Source organism: Salvia hispanica, chromosome 1 (assembly GCF_023119035.1).
Source record: "Salvia hispanica cultivar TCC Black 2014 chromosome 1, UniMelb_Shisp_WGS_1.0, whole genome shotgun sequence".
Classification (NCBI taxonomy): domain Eukaryota; kingdom Viridiplantae; phylum Streptophyta; class Magnoliopsida; order Lamiales; family Lamiaceae; genus Salvia; species Salvia hispanica.
Genome location: NC_062965.1, coordinates 25,186,835 through 25,214,415, shown reverse-complemented (window position 1 = coordinate 25,214,415; position 27,581 = coordinate 25,186,835). Strand labels below are relative to the sequence as shown.

Here is a 27,581-nt window from a genome sequence, read left to right as displayed (position 1 = left end):
ATAAAAAATTATTCTCTCACTCATTTTATTCTTTATTCACTTTCTTACTTTATTCTAAATTATTTTGATTTCTACAAAAAACTATTCTCTCCCTCATTTTATTCTTTATTCACTCTCTTACTTTATTCTAAATTATTTTCATTTCTACAAAAAATTATTCTCTCACTCATTTTATTCTTTATTCCCTCTCTTACTTTATTCAAAAGCCATTAATCTTTATTCAAAATTATTCAAGATCTATTAACAAATTATTCTTAATCCTCGTACCAGGAAAAAAATTCTATCTACTAACACGAAATAGGAATATTATTGTTTTGTTTTTCAAAGTATAAATATACTTTGTAATAAAACTTGTTGTTTGGGCTTTGGATAGATAAAAAGTTCAAACACTTAATTTAAGACTCTTTATTTATGTATTCAATCTTTTACATAACTTCTTGGAAAATAGTAACATTAAGAAACACCAATCTCCACAAAGCACAAACTGAAAATCAAGAAAGACTTAGCCAGAGATATCAATAGCCTTCACTTCAGGCTTCTTGGCTTCCTCCTTTGGCACCGTCACTGTCAGCACCCCATTCTCCATGGCCGCCTTCACCTGCTCCAGCTTGGCACTCTCCGGCAGCCTAAAGCGGCGGCAGAACTTGCCACTGCTCCTTTCCACACGGTGCCACTTATCATTCTTCTCCTCATGCTCTTTGCTCCTCTCTCCACTGATTTGCAGAATGCCACCATCTTCAACCTCAACCTTCACTTCTTCCTTCTTCAATCCGGGAACATCAACTTTGAAGAGATGAGCCTCCGGCGTCTCTTTCCAGTCGATGCGGGCGTTGGCCACCGCGCTGGTTTCTCGGGCAGAGGAAGGGAAGTTAGCGACGGCGGAGGAGAGAGGAAAGTCCTGAAAAGGATCCCAAACATCAAGGGAGAATGGGTCGAACACGTTGCTGCTGCGGCGCCCGAAGAAGCTTGGGATCAGAGACATCTTTGCTTCTAATCGGAAAATTAGTATGTGCGGTTGTTTTGATTGATGGATTGATGTGAGACTTGAGATTTCTGATGAGGAATCGGGATGAAGAAGGAGGAGAATTTATAGTAATGAAGGAGAAATCGGTCCGTTTCGTGCGGATTCTGGAATGCTCTGTTTTGGGATAGAAACGGTAGATTCTAGATTCTACTCTTATGTTCTACACACGTCTCACAAGGATGATTAATAAAATTCACGGCCCATGACCAGCCAGCCCAAATTGTAGTAGCTCTTTTTTTAGTACTTGTATAGTTAATTTGAAGTTCATGAAAATCAATTAAAATATGGAGTACAACTTTGAGTAATGATTGTTTTATTAGCAACATTTTTGTTAAAAATAACCTGATTATGATTTTTTTTACTACACTTTTTATAATAATCTCAAACAGCTTATAAGTTTAACTATTTAAATACTTTATAATTTATGATCTAGCAAGATATTGCATCTTATAAATTCCAAAAATATCTCAAAAACTCATGAATAAGCTCTCTCTAAAATAGAGGATAAATAATGAAAAGTGCAGATATATAATATTCGGTGCCTTAATTAACATGGAATAGAGAGACTGTGTACAATAAGTCTTACAAATCAACTACAAACATACAAGTCCTAAGACATGGACTCCACAATTCTTAATCACCACAATTGTCTTAATCAACCAGAGATATCTTCAACCTTCACTTGCACTTTCCCACTCACTTCCTCTTTCGGCACCGTTACCGTCAGCACCCCTTTCTCCAACCCGGCCTTCAACTCATCCAGCCTGGCATTCTCCGGCAACCTCAACCGACGAAGGAACTTCCCACCGCCCCTCTCCGCACAGTGCCACTTGTCTCCCTCCTCCCCCCCTCCCTCCTCCCTTCTCTCCCCACTAATCTGTAGAATTCCACCACCATCTTCAACCTCAACCTTCACCTCCTCTTCATTAAATCCCGGAACATCCACCTTCAACACATGCGCCTCAGCCGCCTCCCTCCAGTCCACCCGAGCCCGCTGCCACTCCGAGAAGGGGCTCTCCTCAACCAACCATCTCTCCGGTATCGAAACCCTATCCCAATAAATCTGACTCGACACCACACGGTTGCTTTGAGCAACTTTGGTAACGCACAATGTCGTTTTCCCACTCTCATAAACAAAATTACCACCAATCCTCAAGCTTGCATTTTGCATCTTCATCGCATTGTAATGGAACCTAAACATGAGAATTACTTTTTCTTCCTCACTAGAATTGGATCCGTTGATTTTGATATCAAGGGTTAAACTAGTAGCCAAATCAGGATCACGCAAGGTAAAATATGCATGTTTAGGCTTAGTAGAGACGTGGGAGAAATAAATTGGGCCGTCACATAAACTTGATTCAACCATGCTCAATATAGTAGTCTTGTTACGAAGGCATATAGTTGCGGATTTGGTTGAACCTAGTTTTGTCGGTTTCAATCCTACTTGGACCATTCCTAGATGAAGGAAGTGAAATGATGAGTATTCATCAGATATAGGAATTTCTGCCTCCTCAGATTTGACTCTATAATTACGACTATTATTGAAAATACCATTTCGATGGTAAATATCTGAGGCTGAAGATGGAGGGAGTTTCCAATCTTGAGAGATTTTTCAAAATTTTCTGAGATCGTTGCTTCTTTGTTTTTCTTAGAATTATTCATAATCTAGATAGTACTATGTGTCTATAAAAATTGCCCAAGATTTATGAATAAGGAGAAAAAAGAAGTGTAGTGTAGTGGACTTACCTTTACGACACTCTTAACACAATTTCAGACTTAAAGATGTGAGCTGTGGAGAGAGTTGAGTTGAGACTTGAGAGGATTGGTTTGCTATATAGAAGGACGAAGGTGCTTAGTAATGATATTATAGTAAATTTTAGCGGCAATAATTGTGTCGAAACGGTACATCCACTTGTTGATTGAAAATAAATTTGGCTTAAAAAATTGGAGGGCACGTCAATAATTGTGTCGAAATAGTACATCCACATCCACTATGTTATTTTCTCTTGGCGAAATACAATAGAAACTTCACCTGCTTATTTGTTTACACATATATATTAAGGACTTTTTACAAAAGCAAAGTCTTGGTCATCTGATAAACTATAAATTTTCAATTACAGCATCACCGAACACACCCTAGCGTGACAACTTAAATCGTATTCTACATAATAGACATCGTGAAGGAATCAAATCAAAGCAAACGGAAATAGACAAAAATAAATATTAAATGAATTTATATTAACCTAATCCTCCCACAATACAACATCGTGCCACACGCAGCTTTGAGGGTGATCTAAGAAGTTTTAGAACTTAATTTCTTAAAGAACGGTCATATAACTTCAACTAATCAAAAATGTTCTAGTCCATTTCCATGGAACTAATTGCAGGCCAGTCTACACCATTTCCTCGGTAAAAAAAGCTCACCTTAATTTCTCTACTCAATAAATGATCGGACAAAATTTAAGCGCAAACTTCGCCTTAATTATTTCACCAATTTTTTATGATCAATGGTACCAAATTATCAAGCAATTCAAGAGGAGGTACATTAATCATACATCAGACTCGTGTCAAACAACCACAATAGAAACTTTTTCGTTGACGAGAAAAGTAGAGTACTACGTAACATTTGATGCTTCGAATTTAAACATAGAATAAAAGTAGACTAAATATAATAGTCTTAAAACTTAACCACCAGTCTTACTATTATTACTACCAACACACATATAGAATTAGCACCACAACAAATATTAATAAGGCAATTCAGTTAATTAACCAAACACTTAATTAATTTTCGGCACCGTTACCGTCAGCACCCCTTTCTCCAAGCCCACCGTCGATTCATCCAACTTAGCATTCTCCGGCAACTTCAACCGGCGGAGGAACTTTCCACCGCCCCTCTCCACGCAGTGCCACTTGTCTCCCTCCTCCCCCCGCTCCACCCTTCTCTCCCCACTGATCTGGAGAATTCCAGTGTCACCATCTTCAACCTCAACCTTGACTTCCTCTTCACCGAATCCAGGAACATCCACCCTCAACACATGCGCCTCCGCCGTCTCCTTCCAATCCACGCGAGCATTACCACGGCGCTGCTCCTTCGAAAAGGCAGCATTGTTCTCATCCAGCCACCTTTCCGGCACCGAAACCCTATCCCAGATGATCTTTCTCGACACCACACGGTTGTTTTGAGCAACTTTAGTAACATACAATGTTGTTCTTCCACTCTCCTCAACAAAATGACTACTTCTCATTCCCACATACTGACAATCTTTCATCACATTGTAATGAAACCTAAACATAAGAATCACCTTTTCTTCCCCAAGCATCTCACCAGAATTAGATCCGTTGATTTGGATATCAAGGGTTAAGCTAGTAGCCAAATCAGGATCATACAAAGTGAAATCATATTGAGAATCGGTAGAGAAGTGGGAGAAGTAAATTGGACCTTCGCTTAAACTTGATTCAACCATGCTCAATATAGTGCTCTTCTTACGAAGACAGATGGTTGCAGATTTGTTTGAAGCTAGTTTTGTAGGTTTCAAAGCAACCTCAACTCTTCCTAAATGAAGGTAGACAAATTTTCGGTAAGTCAATTTTAGATCATCGGAGAAGAGGTTAAATGATGCGTATCCTTCAGATAAAGGAATTTCTTCCTCTACTGTTTTGAGTTTGAAATGAAGACTGTAATTGAAAATACCATTTCTCTTGTAAATATCTGAAGCTGAAGAAGGAGGAAGTTTCCAATTTTGAAGATATTGTTCGGTGCTCTTAGGATTTTTACAGCTATTTTCACCAAGACAGAAATTTCTAGATAATTTATCCATGTCTAACTATACAATTCATAGACTTACCTGGAATACTTGGCAAAAAACAGATTTCACGAGGTGAAGTGTAATTAAATAGGAGTACTGAGAAAAGAATTTGGGCACATGTTTTCTCACAAGAGTTGGTGTATGTTGAAGAGGTAAATATAAACTGGAGTGATTATATTGCCTGTACGTACTTGATTTTGAGTTGCTTTCTTTATTCAGGGCGTCTCCGGTGGCGCCCTCCCACTCGTTCCTCCACTAGCCTTTCTCACAAAAACTGCATGTCACGTCAGCACTAGCCCTTCCCGAATACTGCCATAACACTAGCCCTTCCCACTGCACTAGCCCTTTCCACTAGCCATTTCCACAATTAAATTAATTCACAATTAAATTAAAATTCACGGAATTAAAATTCGACACAAATACGAACGGGAAATACGAATATTTCATTAAAAAAAAAAACATACATCATTCGAAAAAAAAAATTACATAGTAGATAGAAAAAAAAAACAACCACATCAGTGTCCACCCCTCCGCATCCAAACCTCTTCGATGATATCCTCCCCGAGTATTGGCGTGTGTCCGGGTTTGCCAGCCGCATCCTCCCTGATCCTGAAAAACTCGTACCTTCTCTCTAATGCACCAACGATATGCATAAACAGAGGACGATGCATCCTAAAACGTCGGCGGAATAAGGCATCCCCAAAACACGGCTGCGGAGCAAAGTAGTCCTCATACAACCGAATATGTGCAACAATGTGGTCCCGGGATACATGCCGTCGGCGATGGATCGGCCGAGGCACGGCCGCCGCCGCCTGCTGTCGCCGCTGCTATCTCTGCCGGATCCGTCGATCAATTGTTTCTTGCACAGCGAGATCCAATTCATTATCACTATATCCATCACCATCACTAGCGCTTCCGCCACTACCACCCGCACGACTACTCGTCATTATAGATAATTGAAAAAAGAGGTTAGAGAGAGAAATTTGTCAACACAAGTGGTGTGAATGGAATGATGTTGGAGGAGCCCTATTTATAGAGTTTTTTTTTTTTAAATAAAAAAAATTAAAAATTCTCGACGTCCGACCTTCGCCATAGTGGCGGACGTCCGGTCGGACGTCGACGCGAGGGGCGAGCCCTTCGCAGGGGCACTCGGGACGGGCGTGGGCGCCCTTCCCGCTCCCTACGGCGGACGTCCGGTCGGACGTCGCCGACGAGCAACCGAGAGGGGCGCCGGTGGAGATACCCTTAGAGCTCTCAAATTATTATTGCATCCTATTTTGGACTCAATGTCGTATATCACTTGTGGGAATAATGGGTGTGGGTTGGATAGACTAAAATTTACTCTGTCCGTCCAACAAAAGATATCACACTTGTGAGACGGCACGAGATTTTAGGAGATTTGTTTTATGTGTTAAATGGAGAGATAAAATATGATTTTTATATTCATGTGAGAGAGAATTTTTCCAAAAGGAGAAATGTGACATCTTTTGTGAGACAAACTAAAAAGGAAAGTGTGATATCTTTTATGAGACGAAGGGAGTACTAGTCTTTTGTGTTGAGTAGCAAAAGCTTGTCGAATCGCTCGGGCATTGAAGTCCACGGCATCTCCCATTGCAGGGTGGGGGGAACCAAAGACGGGGCATGGTGGAGAGCCACTCCGGGCTGGGAGAGACGGCTTGCGTCTCTGTCCGACACCTGTCCAGAGTCAGACCCCGGGAGGTGGAGTGGGTTCAATCTCATTTTTGTCATGGTTTTGCAGTGAGATCACCCTCATTTCAACCATAATTTAGTTTTTATTAAAATTATGATATTTGTAAGGACAATTGGTTACTATATTATTGAAATTGGACCAATTTCAGATTTTCCATCGACTTAGAAAATTGTCCTAACATTATTATTAAATTAAGCTGAAGTGTTAATTAAATATTGAACCATTGTTCCTAGTATAAATATCACTAATTTCGACAGCAATCCAACTTTTCTCACGACTTAAAATTTGATCCTAAATACTCTTGGTCATCGAAGATGACCCATTTTTTTTATTGTCCTAATCAAAATGACTCATTACTTAAAATAATTTTTTCTTTCTTACTTTCTCTGTCCCACTGCAAGTGAAACATTTCTTTTTAGCTGTTATTTTTCGAAGATGATAATAAATAGTTAAAGTAGAGATACAATAAAGTACTCCCTTTGTCCCACAAAAGATGTTCACTTTCCTTTTTAGTTTGTACCACAAAAAATGTCACATTTTCTTTTTTTTTGGAAAAAGTTCTCTCTCACATGAATATAAAAATTATATTTTCTCTCTCTATTTAACACACAAAACAAAGCCTCCTAAAATTCTGTGTCGTCCCACAAGTGTAATATCTTTTATACTCCTTCCGTCCCATTGAAGATGACCCACTTTCTTTTTTAGTTTTCTCAACTAAGATGATCCATTACTTAAAATGGAAACACCTTTATCTCTACTTTATTCTCTCTCTCTTACTTTACTCTCTCCTCTCAACATACAAAATAAAGTTGCATAAAATCCTGTGCCGCTTAAGAAAAGGGTCATTTTTCTTGGGACGAAAGGTGTAATAAAGAGAACAATATAGTGATTACTACGTATATTTTATCCGTATTTTATCTATCTCCTCTTGCCACACAAAAGTAGTCATGTTCCTTGGATGGGGTGAGTATCATAAATTTGTCTGTTGTTGATTTTTTAAAATGTTTGATGGATAGCATATCACGTCAAGCTAGACAAGTAGTATTGACTAGTCATTTCGTAGGAACTAGTTGAGCAGGTCTATCTAGTACACTTCATTGGCACCAACTTTCCAATTCACACTCAACATAAATAAATAAATTTGTGTCCAAAGTAGTTTTGCCTCCGAGAATCTCTTCACCACTGTCTTGGTGTTCATCATTTTATTCCCATCATTATGTACAGCTATTCTTTATCAATTCAACTTCCAATCTTCAAAAACGTACGTTGATGGGTGACCATGCATGTATTTGAACATTCATGCCAAGCAAAGATTAACCTTGTGATGTTCTCTACATTCGTTGCTACATTACGTAAACACTACAAAAAACACGCTGATTACCAACGGCAAAATCCGTGGGTAAAATTAAATTATCCGTTGGAAAACTGTGATACTAAGGGATTACCAAGGGACACCAGACGTGAGGAAAAGGCACGTCGCAAATTTTTTTTACCAAGGGATATTTGTCGTTGGAAAAATTCCCAACGGCAAATCCCTTGGTAAATCTTGGGTTATGGTTTAGGGAATTTCCAACGGCAGTTGTCCGTTGGTAACTGATGATTATGGTTTAGAGAATTACCAACGGCAATTGACCGTTGGTAATAATGCAGAAATTTTATACCGCTCCATTTCACTTTTCATCATGCCTGTACACAATATCATGTTTCTAGCTATATAATAAAATCCATAATAAACAAATAATGACCAACAAAATAAGAATCACAATAGATAAAATTCACCAAAATATAACCAATATCGTACGAATCAAAAAGAAGCATAGAGTATCAAGTTTAGAAGTTAGTTTGTGAGACATCAATTCTAATAACTAATAGCAGCAGCATCATCATCATCAATTCTAGCTAGTAGCATCATTATCATCGTCATCATCAACAACAGGAGTGTGACTTGATTGTTGGGGTAGCTTGGACATAAACCGCTTCATCAACTCTTCCATCTCCAGTTTTCACTCGCGTCTTTCCTTAAGAAATTCTAGCTCCATTTTAGCCATCATTTCCTGTTGCAATCCATCTCGTATTCGGTCCACAATGGAAGGATCCAAGCCAACTGAGGGGTTTTGTGTCGAGTTGTTACACATAAAGCGTTTTGCAAAGTTCCCTGCCCCTATAATCCTCTTTTTCTTGTCGAGCTTGCCTCCAAGAACATCATCTATGAAAATCTTGCTCAAATTTGGATTGTCACCCTTTGTTGCAGCAATAGCTTTCACTTTCGCCTAAATAATAACAAATTTATACGTGTAAAATTAGCATTCAAGGATATTCAGACATAAACAACAGCCCCTCGCCACAAGTAAACAGATATTCAGACCTCCATCCCTCTCTCACTCTCTCACACACACTGTGACTTTTATACGTGTAACTCCCATCCTCGTAAGTGTGTAGTGCGTGGAACGAGTCATAAGTACAAAAGGCAGTAGTAGAAACACATGTTGCCATGTAATATTGAAAAATATAGGACATATTTTCATTGAAGTTCCATAAAAAATAAATGAGCTTGCACGAGCAGTAGGAAGCAGAAAATTGGTCCTTCTAGCTAAAAGTTTTGGTTACTCGGTTACTATGCTCATATTGCAAAGAAGTAAACAACACAGTGGATCCTTCATTCATCTAATAAGTAATAAAAAAATCATACCTTATCCAGAAAATCAGACAGGAATCCGGTAAGCAGTCAGCGATCAAATAAATATTAAGTAGGATTTATCGGATCCTTGGTTCATCAATAAGATTCAATATCAGCAAACTTGAGGTAAACCAGAACAACAGAAAATCATCAATGTCAGTTAATTCCTCACCATTGAAAGAAGAAGAAAACGATTGGAAATCAGAGTTAAACCAAGATCTAATGAGAGGAATACCCATAAATGAAAACACAAGGTATGCTCATCCTCTCACATAAATGAAATGGAATTTCTTTGCTTTGTTGTGATGAGAAGAAATGGAAGCAGATTAGTGGCATGACTATTCTACCTTATTATATATAATGGTGTTATAAGTTACATGTCAAAAGACAAATACAGCTAGAAATAAAAAAGAAGCAGCCTGAAATATTATGATGATTGTTACTTTAACTACAAGAATTATACTAGTACTTCGTATGAGTATCATAAATCTCTTTTTCAAGGGAAATGGAATGTCGTCTCAAATATTAGTTAACAATCGCCTGAACGTAATAAAAGTCAGTATTTTGCAATAGTGTACCTCACCGTGGAAGTTGCATAAGTAGGCCCCGATCCTTCTATCAGAATTAAGCCTTGCTCCAAAGCCTGGTCCATTGCCGATAGAGCATAAGCAAGTAGCAGATGAGCACAAAATAAAATGGTACTACATCTGTTCTTCATTGTCCATTTATTTTGACATGTAACTAATAACACCAAAACCAAAAGAAATCATAGAATGAACCATCTATATTTGATCAAACAACTAGCATTTTCTCCTCATTCATTCTTCGCTGCATCAAAGAGTTCAAATAAAAGCAAGCAAAAGCAAGAATATCTGCCAACATAATTAAAGTTAATGATTAGCAACAACAAATAATCAATAGTACAAAAAGAGTTTATTTATCAAAGCGTGAAACTAGAAAAGACCAACTCGGCTATCAAGTTTATTTAGTTTACACGGGAATGGTGGTCTGTTAAACCCATATTTCTGCGTGATATTTTTGTGAATACTACATTTGTCTTTTGAAATGAGTTTGGGAGAAGCAAATGTTTTACATCTACTAGAATGTACAAATGCATTTTGCAGCTATTAGTCCATAACTTCTTATCATTACCGATGTCCTTTCCTCCTCAGTGGCAGCCTTGCGAATGTATTTGGACATAAAAAGGGTAACACGTGAGAAGTATAAAGAAGCTCAACTGAACAATGAGTTTAACTTATATATAAAGAAGCTCTTAGCAGTAATAACTCTCAATAAGAATGAATGCAAACACCACAATTTTTAAGTCCCGGCCAAAGCAATGCTACGTACAGAGATCGCTAGAACATGAAGGTCATACAAATATGCTCTTTTGTTTTCCACTGAGAAGTTTCTCCGCTATCCACAAATCAAAGTATCAAACACAGAGATATAGCAGATGATAGTCACATCAATGTGAAATAATTTCCATAGCCTTGATGGATTCTACTAGTTTGAGAGTTTTTTATAAACTAACGCAATGAAAAAAGGGCATTCTACTGTCAATTGAGAAATGTTTGTGAACACCACAACCTTCTAATGCAATGTATACTAGTAGTTCATAGTTTAACCCAAAATCAACACTAATTCTGAACTAAAAATCAAATGCATCAAACTATAGTTGAATGACAGAGTTGAATATAGAGAATGAGAAAATGCACACCAACACTCAGGGACGAAAATTGACAGAGTTGGATTGATAGAAAAAAATGCATAAATAAAGCATAAAAATGTGGAGAATTCCTAAAGTAAACCGCAGAAAAGAAGAGAGAAATCACCGAATCAGTGTGGGAAAAAACGACAACTCTCTCTCTCCTTCTCTCTCCTTCCTCGCAGTTAAAATGCACAAGCTTCAAAGCAATTTTCCCAGATTGGAGATAGAGAACCGAACGAACAATTTTCACTGATTGGAGATATCAATTTTCGCAGATTGGAGGAGAATCGAGCAATTTTTGATTTCACATAGCTGAGGAAGTAGAACTGTCGAAACGGTAGAAAGAGCTAGGGTTAAAGTAAAAGGCGGAATAGTGCATTTTAATTTCCCATGGATAATGGCCCTCAGAAATTAAATTCATAAACTAATGATTAAAAATGGAATATAGCATTTTAATTTTCCCACGGATGTTTCCTTCGGAAATTAATTCCTAAATTAATGATTATTAAAATAATAGCTTTACCCACGGAAATCTTCCGTTGGTAAAATAAAATGCCAAACTCCGTCCCAGATACGTTGGAAATGACGGCAGGAAAGTTACCAACGACAAATCCCTTGGTAATCCATCGGTAAATTCCTACGGATATTGTGTTCTCGGTAAATCCCTTGGCAATTAGCGGTTTTTTTTAGTGAAAAAAGCAATAGTTAATGATATTTAAACTGAAATGATTAGTTCATAGTAGGAGTACATAACAAAGAACATGGAAACAAGAGTAGACAAATTACAGGAGTCTTACAACTTAATTAAACATAGCAACTCCACCCTACAAACACATAATTAAAATATATTTAAGGCAATACGATTCCTAAAACAAGCATATACTACTATAAACTACTTCAACACATGATTTGCTTGCTTAACCATAGATATCAATGCTCTTCATTTTCAGCCTTCTTCATCTTGACCTCCTTCTTAGGCACAGTGACTGTTAGCCCCAGCCCCCATGCATTACTCCCCTGAAGGCCTGAACCAATCCAACCTCAAGGTAGTCATGATAACTCGAATTTGCTATTTTAGAACATTTAGCTAAGAGAGGAATTGTTGAATATTCTCCAGGTAAGGAGATTTTTTTCTCATAGGTTTTGATTGTATAAAGCGGGGAAGGATTGAAACAACTACGTGGCTTATACTGATTGGCAAATGGGGGTGAGAAAGGAGGCAGTTTCCAATCGCGAAGAGGCTTGTCATTTTCGATTTCGGCATCTAAAATGTTTCTATTAGGATTAAAACACATTGCTATTGAAGAGGATGGAAAATAAGCTGCAGAGCTTCAAGACTTATAAGGTTAGGCTAGAGTGAGTCGATTCGATACATGAGATCTATTAGTACACGAGTTCTTGCCCTTTTTTTTGTCCACAAACTTTGTCAAACTATTATTTTAAATCCTTTAACTTTTAAAATATCATTTGAGGTCCGTCAACTATGAGGTAATATCAATCGAAATACTGTTTTTACTATTTCCAAGTTTTTTCAGATGAAAATACCTCAATAGTGTACTACTCCTACAAAATTGATAATTGAAAAAAAATAATAATGAGGTCAAAAAAACATAATGCAATGCACTCTAAATGACATATTTTTTTAAAATAGAAACATCATTGTTTTACTTTATTCCTTTATTCTTTGACATTTACTCATAAAACAACATTACATAAAATCTTAATGTCAAACAAGAAATGTTTCACTTAGAATGCCACTAGATACCCGATACCCGACCCGAATTTGATTTCGGGTACCCAAATACCCGACTCGGGTATCCAGTCCCGAAAAATCGGGTATCCAGTCCCAATTGTGATTTTGAATTTTTTTTAAAAAAAAATTAACTACAAACTTTTAGAATTTATTTAATATTATTTAATTCAAATTTAATATAAACTTGAAGTACTAATATCCAAGTAAAAATAACTACAAACTTTTAGAAATACAAAATTCTTATAGTAGCTCGAATTAAAGAGAAAATAACTACAAACTTTTAGGAATACAAAATTCTTGTAGTAGTTCGAATTTAAAAGAAAATAACTACAAACTTTGAAAAATACAAAATTCATAAGTTATACATATTAAATTTTTTTATCCATCCATAATAAGTCAATAACCATCAAAATTCATAAGTTCAAACATTTATCCTTTATAAATATCAAAATTCAATAATTCATAAGAATCAAGATCTAACAATAATATCATCAAAAAATTCAAAATTATAAATATCACAAGTCAATGAAATTAAAATTTAATTAAAAAATTAAATTACATATCTTATATGCTAACTATTAAGTATTAATTAAATTATAGTTAAGAAGTTAAATTACATTTAGTTATAATAAAAATATAATTTATTAATTTTAGAAAATAAATCGGATAAATCGGATAATTCGGGTGTACTCGATCGGATATCGGATAACCCGATACCCGATAATCCAAAATTCTCACTACCCGATTCCGATCCGATACCCGAAAAATCAGATTTCGGGTATCCAATTATCCAACTTTTTCGGGTTTGGATATCGGATATCCAATACCCGATATCCATTTTGACAGGCCTAGCTCTTACTGTCACTGTTATTGTACATTACAATAGGATCATTTCTTTTCTAGGAAATTAAACATATTCCACTATTTAATTTCTCTTATTTTACTTTCCTTTACTTTATTACTATTTGCTCCTTTAGAATTGTTTCGTAAGAAATTTAATAACAGAATATTTAGTGTGTAGTACTAATAGGTAATAAAGCAGATAAAGTAGTATTCACTCCGTCTCTAATAATTCGTCACCATTTAATCCGACAAGGATTTTACGAAATGTAAAAGAAAGTGAGTTAAAAGAGTTGGTGACATTTGAGTTCACTTTTATAGAGTCCATTACCAAAAATGATTTAAGTAAAAGGTGACAAATTTTTAAGGACGAACAAAAATATAATTAAAATGATAAATTTTGTGGGACGAAGGAAGTAAAGAAAAACAAATAGATAAAATAAAATCTAAAATTGAATAAAGTTAATTAATTTCCTGGGACGGAGGGAGTAAAAGGAAAACAAATAGAGAAAAAAAAATCTAAAATTGAATAAAGTTAAGATAAAAATTAAAAAGAGAGGATGAAGGAGAAAAAAAAAGTAAATTAATTATTACTTATTAATTAATATTGTATATAGAACTCAACTATAAAGAAATTTCTTGAAATGAAAAAAATTCAATTACTTTTTTATTATTTTATTTTTAACATTTAATTTATTAAATACTCTGTACGTACGTACTGAAAAAAAAATATTCCAGCGGCAATATAGAGTCAATTCAAGCATATGCGCGCAGATGCAGTCAATAGTGTTTTGGTCATTTCCTATGAAGTATGAACAGATCACAGATGTAAAGGTCTAGTTCATTTATTTTGAACAAAACTGCTCCCTCCGTCCCGCTTAAGATGACACGTTTTCCTTTTTAGTTTGTTCCAACTAAGATGACACATTTCCTTTTTTGGTAACTTGCTTTCTCCAATTAATACACTCAACCACTTTTCTCACTCCTATTAAAATATAAATCTTTCTTTATCTCTCTACTTTAATACTTACACTCACCTTCTCTCTCTTCAATTAAACACTTTAACCAATAACTTCTAAAACTCCGTGCCGGCTAAGCAATGTGTCATCTTAGCCGGGACGGAGGGAGTACTACGTACTCCAATTTCTTTTCAAATCAATGAATCATGTTTAATATAAGCAGATTCTCAGTATCCTAATTATTTATGCTGTGCCTCAGGAAAATCTTATCACATCTGTCATGCGGTATTTTTTTCTCCATTTCATTATTTTAAAGCTATTGAGTAAGGTAATTTCAATGGGCTACGTACATTTAGCTTCAAGAATGCAGTAATTACTTTTTTATACTCCCTCCGTGATAGGGTCCTCGATTCAGAAAATATGGCCGAAAATCATTTCCAATATATCTTTCATGAATTTAGATGACAAAGAGTATCTTTACTTTAGTTAGTTATCTTTAGTTATTTTCTATGTCTTTTGCAATCTTTTATTTTAATCATCTTTCTTGATTAGCAAGACTATGTTAGAGTTTAGAATTCTATATAATAGAATTCTATTGTATTTTCAATTATTGAGAAATAAAGTTAATTACTTGTTCTCATTCCCCGGTTCTGGTGAAAATTGCCCCCTAGCATCTAAACTAGGGTTTATCTTTTCCTTTATCTCGTTCTTCAAACATTCGTGCTCTAATTCGATAGAACAAGGTTTCATCAATTGGTGCTTTCATCGAGAGGAATTAAATTATTGCTAATTCCCCGGTTTAGATTCTATTTTATTAACTTTTATAGGCTTCAATTTTATAGGTTCTATCAAGTTATTATTAAAGTTAATAATAACTTTTATTATTATCTGCTTTAATTGCCTATCTTGAAGAAAATGGTGATTGGCCTGAATTTGAGAGAGACTGGGGGAGATATCGGTTTTCTCCAAGAGGGAGAAACCGTGTTTGAGAGAATGATAAATATTAATTTAATTCATTCTGCTTGATAATAATAAAAGACTTCACACATCCTATAAACTAGGGAAGTAAATCAAAAGCAAATCAAATCCTAACTACTAGGGAAAGTAAATAAAATCATAGAAACTAAATAATACTAAAACATAAATAAACTAAATAAATATACGGAGAGAATACCAGCTCCCTTCCAGAATAAAATAGAATATCAGGTCCCTGTCAACTCCCCCACTGTTGAAAACCATCTTGCCCTCAAGGTTGAAGTCGGAAAAATAATCTTCCATCTCGTTGTCATTGTTTAGATCTTCAAGCAAAATTGTATTGCTTGTGACCTCAACGAATGATGGAGAAACCGTCTTCGGGCATGAGATCTCTTCAGCGATTTCAGTGACATAACCAATGATGACAACATTGATTTTTGGGCTATGAGATTGTGGAGGACATTTGGTTTCCACCAAAGCCATTGCCTCATTCAACGCTTGAGGCGATTCGTCGTCATCTTTTTCCGTCTCGTTGATGACGAGATCAGACTTGACATTTGTTGTTGACACATCGTCATTTTTTGCAGTAGTCTCGGCGACAGAATCATATGTGGCCTCCTTTTTAGCCATGGCCTCTTTTTTTGCTAAATATGCAACTGCCTCCGAAATTTTGTTGAGAAGTTTATTCGTCTCGGCGAAATAAATGGCATCCTCATCAAAGTTATGATAAACAGCATCCAGAAATTCTTGCCATGAGCAATTAAGATTCGAGCGTCGATACTCGTGGAGCCATACAGATGCTGGATGGTCAAAAAATAACCTCACAGAAAACAAACGATCAGTATCAGAAAACAAATGATAGTCAAAATACTCCTGGACATCCAAAATCCATCTCACGAGGTTAACACCAGAAAACCGAGGAGGAGAGTCTGGAGGAGAGTTTGACAGCAAGACGGACATGGTAGTAGAAATCAATAGGAGGATGAGAACCTAATAAAAGCACCAATTTGATAGGCTTTAATTGCCTATCTTGAAGAAAAGGGTGATTTGCGTGAATTTGAGAGAGACTGAGGGAGATATCGGTTTTCTCCAAGAGGGAAAAATCGTGTTTGAGAGAATGATAAATATTAATTTAATTTATTCTGCTTGATAATAATAATAGACTTCACACATATTTAGCATATGTGTGGTACAAAAAGATCTCCTATAAACTAGGGAAGTAAATCAAAAGCAAATCAAATCCTAACTACTAGGGAAAGTAAATAAAATCATAGAATCTAAATAATACTAAAACATAAATAAACTAAATAAATATACGAAGAGAATATCAGCTCCCTTCCGGAATAAAATAGAATATCAGGTCCCTATCACTCCGTCTTATAAAACTATGGGAATGAGAATGACACCGAAATTAAGATAAAAATTGATAAAATAAGAGAGAAGAGGAGAAAGAAACGGTAAAGTAAAAAAAATTAGGAGAATGCACATATTTTTATAGGACGGACGAAAATAGAAAGTGCATATATTTTTATGAGATTGGAGAGTAGTATTTTTAAAAAAAAAATTAAATATTGCATAAATTATACTCTTTATGTCCTTAATAAATAGACAATATCATTTTTCTCCGTCTTCCAAAATTAAACCAAGTCTAAATATGAAAAACTTTTAATAAATTATACAATCCATTTATACTATTTATACTAGTTTTCTTCGTATCTCTCTTACTTTATCAGTGGCACGTTAAAATCCTGTGATATTTATAAGTTTGTCTATTTAAATATCCGAGGGCTTCATTTGCTAGATGAATCTTAAATATTTGGGCTCAGCTACTAATAGATATTGGCCCAAACATACGAGTGCCCAAATTCTTAATATCTTCGCTAATACTGCTACATCGGTCCATAGTGTTATCCAACTAGGAATTGCTTTGTATAATGAAAAGTATTCAAAATAAATTTTCTATTTCAAAAATAGTTGTTTAGGTAACACTATGGAGTTATAATCGATGAGTTAGGAGCGAGATAAAAGAAAATAAGAAGAAAATATTAACCCAACAAAAGTCTGTTATAGAGAACTAAGAGTACTTATTAAATAATGAAGAGACATCACTTATTAGAGGATGTACAGTGTTTTATCCTCAAATTATTATCCAACATCAAATTTGTTCGAAGTTCTTGACAAACAAACTTCCAAGTTAGACAAAATACTTATTGTGAACTCAATAAGTACTGTGTTTGAGTGGATCGCCTACTTAAAAAATATGTATCATTTCTATTTCACACTCACAATAAAATAAAATGAACCAATAATCACTTATTAAAATTACTTATAAATGAACTTATTTGGCAGACACAAATTCGAACACCAAATGAAAGACTCCTTTATTTATCAATTATCAATCTTACATAACTTCTTGTCGATATTTTACATTACATTATACACCATATTCAAATAGAAACATAAACAAACACCAATCTCCACACAAAGACTCAAAAAAGACTCAGGCACCAAATTTTCAGCTTAACCAGAGATATCAATAGCCTTCACTTCCGGTTTCTTCACTTCTTCCTTTGGCACTGTCACTGTCAGCACCCCATTCTCCATGGCCGCCTTCACCTGCTCCAGCTTCGCATTCTCCGGCAGCCTAAAGCGGCGGCAGAACTTGCCACTGCTCCTTTCCACACGGTGCCACTTGTCATTCTTCTCCTCTTGCTCTTTGCTTCTCTCTCCACTGATTTGCAGAATGCCACCATCTTCAACCTCAACCTTAACTTCTTCCTTCTTCAATCCGGGAACATCAACTTTGAAGAGATGAGCCTCCGGCGTCTCTTTCCAGTCAATGCGGGCGTTGGCCACCGCGCTGGTTTCTCGGGCAGAGGAAGGGAAGTTAGCGACGGCGGAGGAGAGAGGAAAGTCCTGAAAAGGATCCCAAACATCGAGGGAGAATGGGTCGAACACGTTGCTGCTGCGGCGCCCGAAGAAGCTTGGGATCAGAGACATTTTTGCTTCTAATCGGATAAATTAATGCGTGCGATTATTTTGATTGCTGAGAGCTTATACTTTAAGACTGGAGATGTTTTGATGAGGAAACGGAATAAGTGAGGAGAATTTATAGTAATTTGGGGATAAATCAGTTGGTTTCGCGTGGATTCTGGATTTCTCTGTTGATAGAAATGGTAGATTCTAGATTCTGCGCCCACTTTCTACACGTCTCTGGTTGCTCCTCTATTAGTTAGGATTGTATTATAAATTTGGGCTTGTCAATTAATTAACGGCCCATTTTAAAACAGCCCAAATTGTAGCATCCAAAGTAGGGGGTATTCAATTATGGAGTAATAATCTTATGTCTTGCATATATTTGAACATGTGTCACGTCGAATGGATTTTAAGAAATACCTCTTCCATCCCACTTTAGCAGTTTCGATTATCTATTTTAGTCTATTTTATACTAAGAGTCCTAGTTAAAATGTTCCATAAAGGATAATCAATCCCATATTCCATTAACTTCATATTATTTATTTTATTATAAAACTAATACATAAAGATAAGATCCACATTCCACTATCTTTTTTCACCAATGCTCTTTACATTATTAAAATCTATGCACAATTCAACTTAGACTGTTAAAATGGGACGGAGGAGTTTAAAAGAAAATGAAAAGTTAATGTTATGTGAGTCCTACTTTTACAAAATAAAAAGTAAGTGGAATTGAGTTAGTGGAATATGAAGTCCATTATAAAAATACGAGTAAATATAAAGTGAGCCAAATAATAAGGAACATACCAAACTGAAAAATTAGGGCACGTAATAAGGGATGGAGGAAGTATTATATGTATTCCTCTCTTATGACTATTCACAGTTTCCATTAAAATACTATGAACTTTCAATGAGAAATATAAGGAAAGAAAAAAAAAATGTGATTGAAGTATTGTCAATGGAGAACCGAGAATGAGTCTTACTTCATTTTAGAGAATTTTTTTTCCATATATAGAAAATGCATAATTTTAATGATTCAACTAAAATGAAAATAGTTACTACTATTTTTTATGAACGAAGAAAGTATACTAATTTTTTTGAATGATTAAAATATAAAAATAAGATTATTATTCTGGATAGAAATAGTGTATATCTATATATTTTATTAATTTTAACAAAACATTAGCTAACCCGAACTTAGTCTGTCTTGAGTAATGAAATGTTCAATTCAAATTTCGCCTTTTAAAGTAAACTTTGCTAGTCGATACTGTAATGGGCGAGTTAAGTTCAAGATAAAATTCAATAGCTAATTTTGTTTTTAAAGAAACACACAGACTAATGAGCAAGATAACGCGAGATAAACGAAAAGAGAAACATTAAACTTTTAAATATCTGTTGGTTTTTAATTTTTAATTTAATCGAGTAGCGGATTATACATACAAAATTGTTCTAATATCTGTTGGTTTTTACTCCCTCTATTTTTTTTAATACGTAAGACACTTCTTTTTAGGATAAAATTTAAAAATGGATGTTTTAATATGTTAAGTGGATAGGTAATAAAGAAAGATAGAAAAAATAGAGAAAATTAATATTGGAAAGTGAGAAAGAATGAAATAGGAAAGAAAATGTGAGTTAATTATTTCTGTATATGAAAATGACTATTTTAAATAATAGAAAAATAACTCAATTATAAAAAAACGGAGGAATAATAATACTCTTGAGTACTAATCTTATTTGATTTAAAATGAATCTGCCTTGATCCTGTATGGTCCTGAAATGAATCTTGTTTAATGTTATGTTTTACTATGATCTCCATGTTGGATTATTCAGGAATAGATTGTAAGGTCAGATTCCTCCTAATTGAGAAAAGTTGTATAGTATATTATCTTATTTAAGCTAAAAATTATAATCCGATTAGTGTTTTTAGACTGTCCCAAAAAATAAAATAATTTCATCTTACTCCACCTCTAATCTGATAAGTACCAATGAGGTTGATGCAAGTTTGAAATTGAGCAAACAAACTTTTTATGTTGCTAACTGAAGCATGCGATCTAGTTTAGACGATGACTACTTATAAATTTAGAACATGTATTGGATGTTGCTGAGGATAAATGTTCAAACAATAAATCAAAACACACTGTTTATTTAACGATCTTATACAACATTTTGATGATAGTTTACATTACAGTGTCCGGAAATTAAAAAAAACCACACCCACACAATAAAATCAATCTTCACAAACTGAAAATCAAGAAAGACTTGGCCACCAAAGTTTTCACTTAACCAGAGATATCAATGGCCTTAACTTCAGGCTTCTTGACTTCCTCTTTAGGCACAGTCACCGTGAGCACCCCATTCTCCATGGCCGCCTTCACCTGCTCCAGCTTGGCATTCTCCGGCAGCCTAAAGCGGCGGCAGAACTTGCCGCTGCTCCTCTCAATACGGTGCCACTTGTCATTCTTCTCCTCCTGCTCTTTGCTTCTCTCTCCACTGATTTGCAGAATGCCACCATCTTCAACCTCAACCTTCACTTCTTCCTTCTTCAATCCGGGAACATCAACCTTGAAGAGATGAGCCTCCGGCGTCTCCTTCCAGTCGATGCGGGCGTTGGCCACCGCGCTGGTTTCACGGGCGGAGGAGGGGAAGTTGGTGGAGAGAGGAAAGCCTTGGAAGGGATCCCACACATCGAGGGAGAATGGGTCGAACACGTTGCTGCGGCGATTGCCAAAGAAGCTCGGAATCAGAGACATTTTCGCCTCTAATCAGAGAGTTTATGTGTGCAAATGTTTGATTGATGAGGAATTTTGTATCACTCGAATTGTTGGATGGGGAATTGGGAGAAGGAGGAGGATAATTTACAGCGCGAGGAGAGAATTCTGGTGATTCTAGAAGAGTCGAGGTTGGGCTGAAAATGATGAACTCATGATTTAGCCAGTCGCTTTCCAGATGCATCTATTTATTCATATACGTAATTTACTTAAATATTTCCAACTCGATAACACATAACTATTTTAAGCTTTTAGCATTATTCGGGACTTTCAGATTTTTTTTGTAAGTTGCTGAATATTGCAAATTTTAGGTTCATTCGGGTTTAACTAATATAATAGTCATTTTTTTTTATATTCTCTTAAAATTCTAATTTTTAAATTGATTTATATGAATATATGTTTTCTTTCTCTTGTTGTGTTTATGATGATCGGTTTGCAAAGCAAATTAATTGTTATTGTCGAAAACTATGGAAGCAATTGTCGTATACGTTTATAATAAATCATATAATATTGAATTATAATAATAATTTACTTATTATTTTATTTTATTAATAACTAATATAGAGTTAGTTGAATGAGAGATCTGCTAATAAAAATGAAGTGTGACAATTATTGTGGGACGGACCGAAATGGAAAAGAGTGCTAATTATTATGGGACGGAGGGGGTATACAGCAATTAAATTAAAAATATTCAATTAATTTAATTTAGTTTAAGTAATTAATTTAATTTGGTATTTTTTCCTTAATTTATATTATGAATGTCAATTAGGTGTATATATAAAATACTAAAAAAGAAATAAACCGAAGAAAAAAGAAAGAATTGGAAATAAAAACTAAGAAGTAAAAAGAAAGAAGAAAGGAAAAAATAAAGAAATTATATTTTTGGTACTTATAATTGAAATTTCTAGATATACCCTTTAGTCAACTCAAAGAATCACATGTTTGGTATCTAGGGTTATTTGTGTCACGAGTTACCAAAAATGATATAAAACAAAAAAATCATGTAATTTTTGTGCGTAAGCAGAAGATCAAATACTTCCTCCGTCCCACAAAGATTGTTCCATTTTTCTATTTCCGTCCGTACCACAAAGTTTGTCCCATTTCACTTTTTACCATTTTTGGTAGTGGACCTCATATTCCACTAACTCATTTCGACTCACATTTAATTACTATAAAACTAATATGTAAAAGTAGGACTCACATTTCACTAATTTTTTTAACTCACTTTTCATTATTTCTAAAAACCTATGCTTGGTCAAAATGAGACAATCTTTATGGATGGAGGAAGTACTATTTATATTACTCCCTCCGTTCACAAATAATAGATCACTTTTGCCATTTTGGGACGTCCACAAAAAATATATCACTTTCTTAAAATGAAAAGTTTATTTCTCATACTTTTCCCACTTTTTCTTCCCTCTCTTATATTTTACTCACTTTTTCTCCCTATCTCTCGTACTTTACCTACTTTTTCTCCTCATCTCTCTTACTTTACCAATTCTACATTAAAATTCATGTCATATACCAATTAATCTATATTTTATGAACGGATAAATACTATTTATATAGTTCACTTAAAAAATTAATTGGGACTCCTAATATGGGAAATAAACAACCAGACCCTAATGTGAGAGTGACACGGTTGAAATAATAGGACAATTTACACTGTTAAAAAATGAAATAAATTAAAGATGGGCTCAAATGGGCCTTACTCTTCATGGTCTAAAATTAAATACGCTGATAAGAAAGCCGATTTTGTAATAGTAACTATGAACAGAACGTACGAGAATTGTCCAGAATCTCCGGATCTAAACAGATAAAATTCGCAATTCGTAGATATTACTAGAATTTACTAGAATCAGCACTAGCTGCTATAAATGAAATGCTCACTTGTCAAAGACTATCATCAAATTCCGATAAAATATTTGACAATCAAATCCAACAATCAATTCTTCAAAAATGTCTCTGATCCCAAGCTTCTTCGGCAACCGCCGCAGCAACGTGTTCGACCCATTCTCCCTCGATGTGTGGGATCCCTTCCAAGGCTTTCCTCTCTCAACCAACCTCCCCTCCTCCGCCCGTGAAACCAGCGCGGTGGCCAACGCCCGTATCGACTGGAAGGAGACGCCGGAGGCCCATCTCTTCAAAGTTGATGTTCCCGGATTGAAGAAAGAGGAAGTTAAGGTTGAGGTTGAAGATGGTTGCATTTTGCAAATCAGTGGAGAGAGAAGCAAGGAGCAGGAGGAGAAGAACGACAAGTGGCACCGCGTGGAGAGGAGCAGCGGCAAGTTCCTCCGCCGCTTTAGGCTGCCGGAGAATGCCAAGCTGGAGCAAGTGAAGGCTGCGATGGAGAATGGCGTGCTGACGGTGACCGTGCCCAAGGAGCAAGTCAAGAAACCTGATGTTAAGGCCATTGATATCTCTGGTTAAGTGAATAATATCACAAGAATTTCTGATTTCATCGACGATGTAATAAATTGTGTAATTGTGTAATCTATGCTTGATTTTGTATGTGTGAGATGTTAATAAATTTTTTTTTTTTTAATCTTACTTCTACTCGAAATTTATACCAGTAGTAAAAATTACTTCCAACTATTTACTTATTTTAAAAGTTGAAGGTCTAGTCAGTTTAACGAAATTTTTAGGTTTTCCGGCTAACAAATTAATGGCATTAATAGTCTGCATCTAAACTACTTATATCATCAATTTAATATATATGTATGTTCCACCCTGAATAATTCATGACATATGGACCACTAGAATTTTATTTTATATTAAAATTGCATAAAATCGAATCATCAGATTGAGACACGTAGTATGTGCTATGTTAAGATACATAGATTACTGGACTTTCTATTTTGTGATAATTGCCAAAATTGAAATTTTTTTTATCGCAGAACAATTAAAAAAAAATCATGACAAGCAGCTAATATCAACTTTATGGTGCTAAATAGAATAGAATTTGACATAATTTTGAGATTTCTTGGAAATTTTCAACCAATTGGAAATTTATTGACTATTACCAAATTTGCAGAATTCATTTTAGAAGAAAAAGAAAAGACGATGACAAACGATGTGGTTTGAGATTTTTTATTTTGATTTATAAAATTACAATTTTACATATCATTAAAATGAAATAACTTTATTTACGTCTCGCTTATTCACTTCTACTAATTCCACTCCTTCTAAATTTGTATGCTTATTCGCCATGAAGCACATTGTTAACAAAGCAATCTTATTTAATTTGATCCATCCAAATTGCTACTTATGAATAACAACATACACGACAATTCGTTTCCACCTTTCCATGATCATCCAACACATAGATGATGAATTAAATTGATTAAAACCTTCATAAAACCGTAGACTTCAAGAACTCAATCAATCGATTCAAATTCATATACGAAGACCCCCCTTCACAAATAGCCTTCTTAGCCAAATTCGCCACACCACAAGCCTTCTCCAACAACTCATCTCTCCTAACACCCATCACCTCCCTAACCATCCTCTCAATCACCACCCTATCACAACTATCCTTCATGTCCAATCCAATCCCCCACACCTCACTCACAAACCTACTATTCGTCGTCTGGTCCGCAAAATAAGGCCAGCATAGCATCGGGACCCCAATCACTATACCTTCCAGAGTCGAGTTCCATCCACTGTGCGTAAAAAATGCCCCAACCGACTCATGTCCTAGAACTAGCTCTTGTGGGACCCACTCCACCATCAACCCTCTCAGCCTCGTACCTTCCTCGAGTTCAACTGGGATCTCGTTTCCATCCCCGATAACCGAATCCGGTCTAACCACCCACAAGAATCTATACCCACTATTAACCAAACCATACCAAAACTCCAACAATTCATCTTTTGTCAACATTGTGATACTCCCAAAGCTAACATATATCACAGAATTGGGAGGGTGAGAATCTAACCAGGCAATGCAGGAGTTGTCTTCCTTCCAGAAGCTGCTAGAATGATGAGATGATTCGATTTCTTTTTCCTTTAATAATGCTTTTAAATGGGAGTGTAAGGGGCCGATGGAGTAGAGATTGGGGATGTGTTTGCGGATTTGATCGAGGATTGGACCTTCTAAATCTTCGAATGTGTTGAGTATGAGAGCGGTGGCTTGAGCTGTTCTTTTGGTCTCTGTTTTGATGGATTGGAAGCCGGCATCGTTGATGTCTTCGACTCTGCAGAAGGCCGGGATGTCGCGTCGCCGGAGAAGGTTCTCCATTCCCGGGACGCTTGTGACCATTAAGTCCATCTCTTTCCTTTTCCAGAATGTCAATTTGTCTTCATTTTTATCTGAATTAGATTCATCAATAGTTTGGAGGGTTAGGTTATCAATAGATTGTGTTTAATGAGACATGGTATATTAAATATGATATATATATAGAAGCATTCTTTTTCCTTGATTAAGTGTTTTTTCCTAGTGTGTAACTCTGAGATCTAGTTTTTGTGAACTTCACTATGCTATTGAGTTTGTTAGACTAATAACGTGGTCGTTTTATGTCGATTGCAAATTTAGACCTAACTTTGAGCAAAATTAATTGATTTATTGGTAAAGGTATTTAGTGTGCATGAGTGATTTACTATTTCGTAGTTTCCTTTATCCCACGCGGAACATATTTTTGCGATAAAAAATTGTGTTGAGTTAAGTAAAATAAATAAGGAGAAAATAAGAGAATGAATTAATATATACTCCATTAAGTATGAGAAATAATAAATTAATACTTTTACTCCCTCCGTCCCACGTTACTTGAGGTGTTTCTTTTCGGCACTAGATTTAAGAAAGTTGTGTTTAGTAAATCAAATAAAGTAAAAGAGAGAATAAAGTAAGAGAGATGAGAGAGGATAAAGTAAAAGAATGAATAAAGTAAGTGTGATCAGATGTTTTGTTTTTAGCCAAAAAAAGAAATGACTCAACTCAAGTAACTTAAGACAATTTAAAATGGAATACGACTCAAGTAACTTGAGACGGAGGGAGTATTATAGTTATATAAGGGAAAATTTTAGGGGGTATGCTCCTCCTAGTGAAGTGAAGTACGTTGCAAAATTGAAATTCAAACGGAATTTTGAATCTTTGATAAATGTTTAATGAAAAATAATAGTAGTACTACTAATCATGATACATAGGTATTCTTTTTCATTAATCTTTTTGCTCGTAATTATAGATTGTAATTCTAGTTTTTGCTAACTTCTTTATAGTACCGAATTTATTTGGCTGTGATGTTGTCTTTTTATGCTAATGATTTCAAATTTAGACCTAACTTAGAGATAATTAATGGATCTATAGCTAAAGATGTTTAGTTTATTGTATTTTGTGGTAATTCTTTGAATAATATTTTTTTCCATTTGATTATTTGATGACATTATATTTTTTGGAGCGTTACTTTACAGTTATCGCCGCTTCAATAAAATATTTAAACAAAACATAATAAACAAAATAGTAATGAATAAATACGTAAGAATATACCTTTCAAAGGAACTTCGCCGGCGTCGATGATCTCTTGAATGCAGAAATACGGCCAAAAAGAGCAGGCGCTGATCGTCCGGAAATACACAAACGGAATCCCCATCTCTTCCGCCACCGGTATAGCGAAGCTGAACACCCCGTCCATGATCAGGCAGCTCACGCGCCGCCTACCGCCGCCGTCGCTCGACTCCATGAGGCTGCGGAACTGCGGCCCGCCCACCTCCTTGAGGCTGAGCACGATGTCGAGAATTCGGTGGCCGGAGCGGGGGTGGTCGTCGGGGAGGCCGTCGGAGATGGTGGCGACGCGGAAGGCGGCGGCGTAGCGGGAGAATCGGGAGTCGAGGCTGGCGTGGCGGAGGAGGCGGCCGTGGGTGTGATCGGAGAGGAGGATGGTGACGTGGAGGCCGGAGAGGCAGAGGATCTCCGCCAGGTTGAGCATGGAGTTCACATGGCCTTGCAGTGGGACAGGGAAGAGCAGAATATGCGGCGGCGGCGTAGCGGTGGTTTCTTGCTTCAACATACTGTTATGTTTTGTCTTAGGCAAGAAGTGTATGCTTGATTAAATTAAGTGATACTATTGGAGTTGGGAATATATTTGTAGATCTCAATAAATGGCTCTTTTTTTCTAGGTAGATATTGGACTTTTGTACGAGGGAATCTCGTACACTTATATGCTTTTGCAATCTAATTCATGAAATAATGTCCGGCGATTTAAAATTTTTTAGAGTTTATTTGGAGCATGAAATTAGAATTACTATAATTCTATGAAATTGAATAGAAATTAAATCGTAGGTAAATACAGTAATCGATACTATAAAATTGAATTTGAAGAATTTGTGTGCACGCACACAACACACATAATACACATTGCATGCATGCATAGTGTGTTTGTATGTGTA

The 27,581-nt window shown here is 35.7% G+C and overlaps 6 protein-coding genes across 7 annotated transcripts; 1 reads left to right on the top strand and 5 right to left on the bottom strand.

The window, feature by feature from the left end:
- Window positions 1–381: 381 nt before the first annotated feature.
- On the bottom strand, window positions 382–1,082 carry LOC125200967 (17.3 kDa class I heat shock protein-like). Its single transcript, XM_048098821.1, has one exon. It carries the CDS (start codon window positions 980–982, stop codon window positions 503–505), a length of 480 nt encoding a protein of 159 aa, XP_047954778.1. The 5' UTR covers window positions 983–1,082; the 3' UTR covers window positions 382–502.
- Window positions 1,083–1,533: 451 nt separating this feature from the next.
- LOC125202229 (16.9 kDa class I heat shock protein 1-like) lies at window positions 1,534–2,851 on the bottom strand. 2 transcript variants are annotated; one of them, XM_048100591.1, is made up of 2 exons: window positions 2,771–2,851; window positions 1,534–2,479 (listed from the first exon to the last, which is right to left on the bottom strand). In XM_048100591.1, exon 2 carries the CDS (start codon window positions 2,475–2,477, stop codon window positions 1,680–1,682), a length of 798 nt encoding a protein of 265 aa, XP_047956548.1. In that variant the 5' UTR covers window positions 2,478–2,479; window positions 2,771–2,851; the 3' UTR covers window positions 1,534–1,679. The 2 variants fall into 2 exon arrangements, with proteins under 2 accessions (XP_047956548.1, XP_047956549.1); XM_048100592.1 differs by having other exon boundaries at window positions 1,534–2,217.
- A 14,967-nt stretch (window positions 2,852–17,818) lies between these two features.
- Window positions 17,819–18,549, bottom strand: LOC125201196 (17.3 kDa class I heat shock protein-like). Its single transcript, XM_048099212.1, has one exon. The coding sequence runs from the start codon at window positions 18,457–18,459 to the stop codon at window positions 17,980–17,982; it is 480 nt and encodes a 159-aa protein (XP_047955169.1). The 5' UTR covers window positions 18,460–18,549; the 3' UTR covers window positions 17,819–17,979.
- A 2,009-nt stretch (window positions 18,550–20,558) lies between these two features.
- On the bottom strand, window positions 20,559–21,338 carry LOC125201765 (18.2 kDa class I heat shock protein-like). Its single transcript, XM_048100006.1, has one exon. The coding sequence runs from the start codon at window positions 21,183–21,185 to the stop codon at window positions 20,715–20,717; it is 471 nt and encodes a 156-aa protein (XP_047955963.1). The 5' UTR covers window positions 21,186–21,338; the 3' UTR covers window positions 20,559–20,714.
- A 1,758-nt stretch (window positions 21,339–23,096) lies between these two features.
- LOC125201582 (17.8 kDa class I heat shock protein-like) lies at window positions 23,097–23,748 on the top strand. Its single transcript, XM_048099755.1, has one exon. The coding sequence runs from the start codon at window positions 23,163–23,165 to the stop codon at window positions 23,631–23,633; it is 471 nt and encodes a 156-aa protein (XP_047955712.1). The 5' UTR covers window positions 23,097–23,162; the 3' UTR covers window positions 23,634–23,748.
- Window positions 23,749–24,421: 673 nt separating this feature from the next.
- LOC125212870 (7-deoxyloganetic acid glucosyl transferase-like) lies at window positions 24,422–27,381 on the bottom strand. The gene is made up of 2 exons (XM_048113154.1): window positions 26,683–27,381; window positions 24,422–25,511 (listed from the first exon to the last, which is right to left on the bottom strand). The coding sequence occupies exons 1-2, from the start codon at window positions 27,200–27,202 to the stop codon at window positions 24,556–24,558; spliced, it is 1,476 nt and encodes a 491-aa protein (XP_047969111.1). The 5' UTR covers window positions 27,203–27,381; the 3' UTR covers window positions 24,422–24,555.
- Window positions 27,382–27,581: the final 200 nt, after the last annotated feature.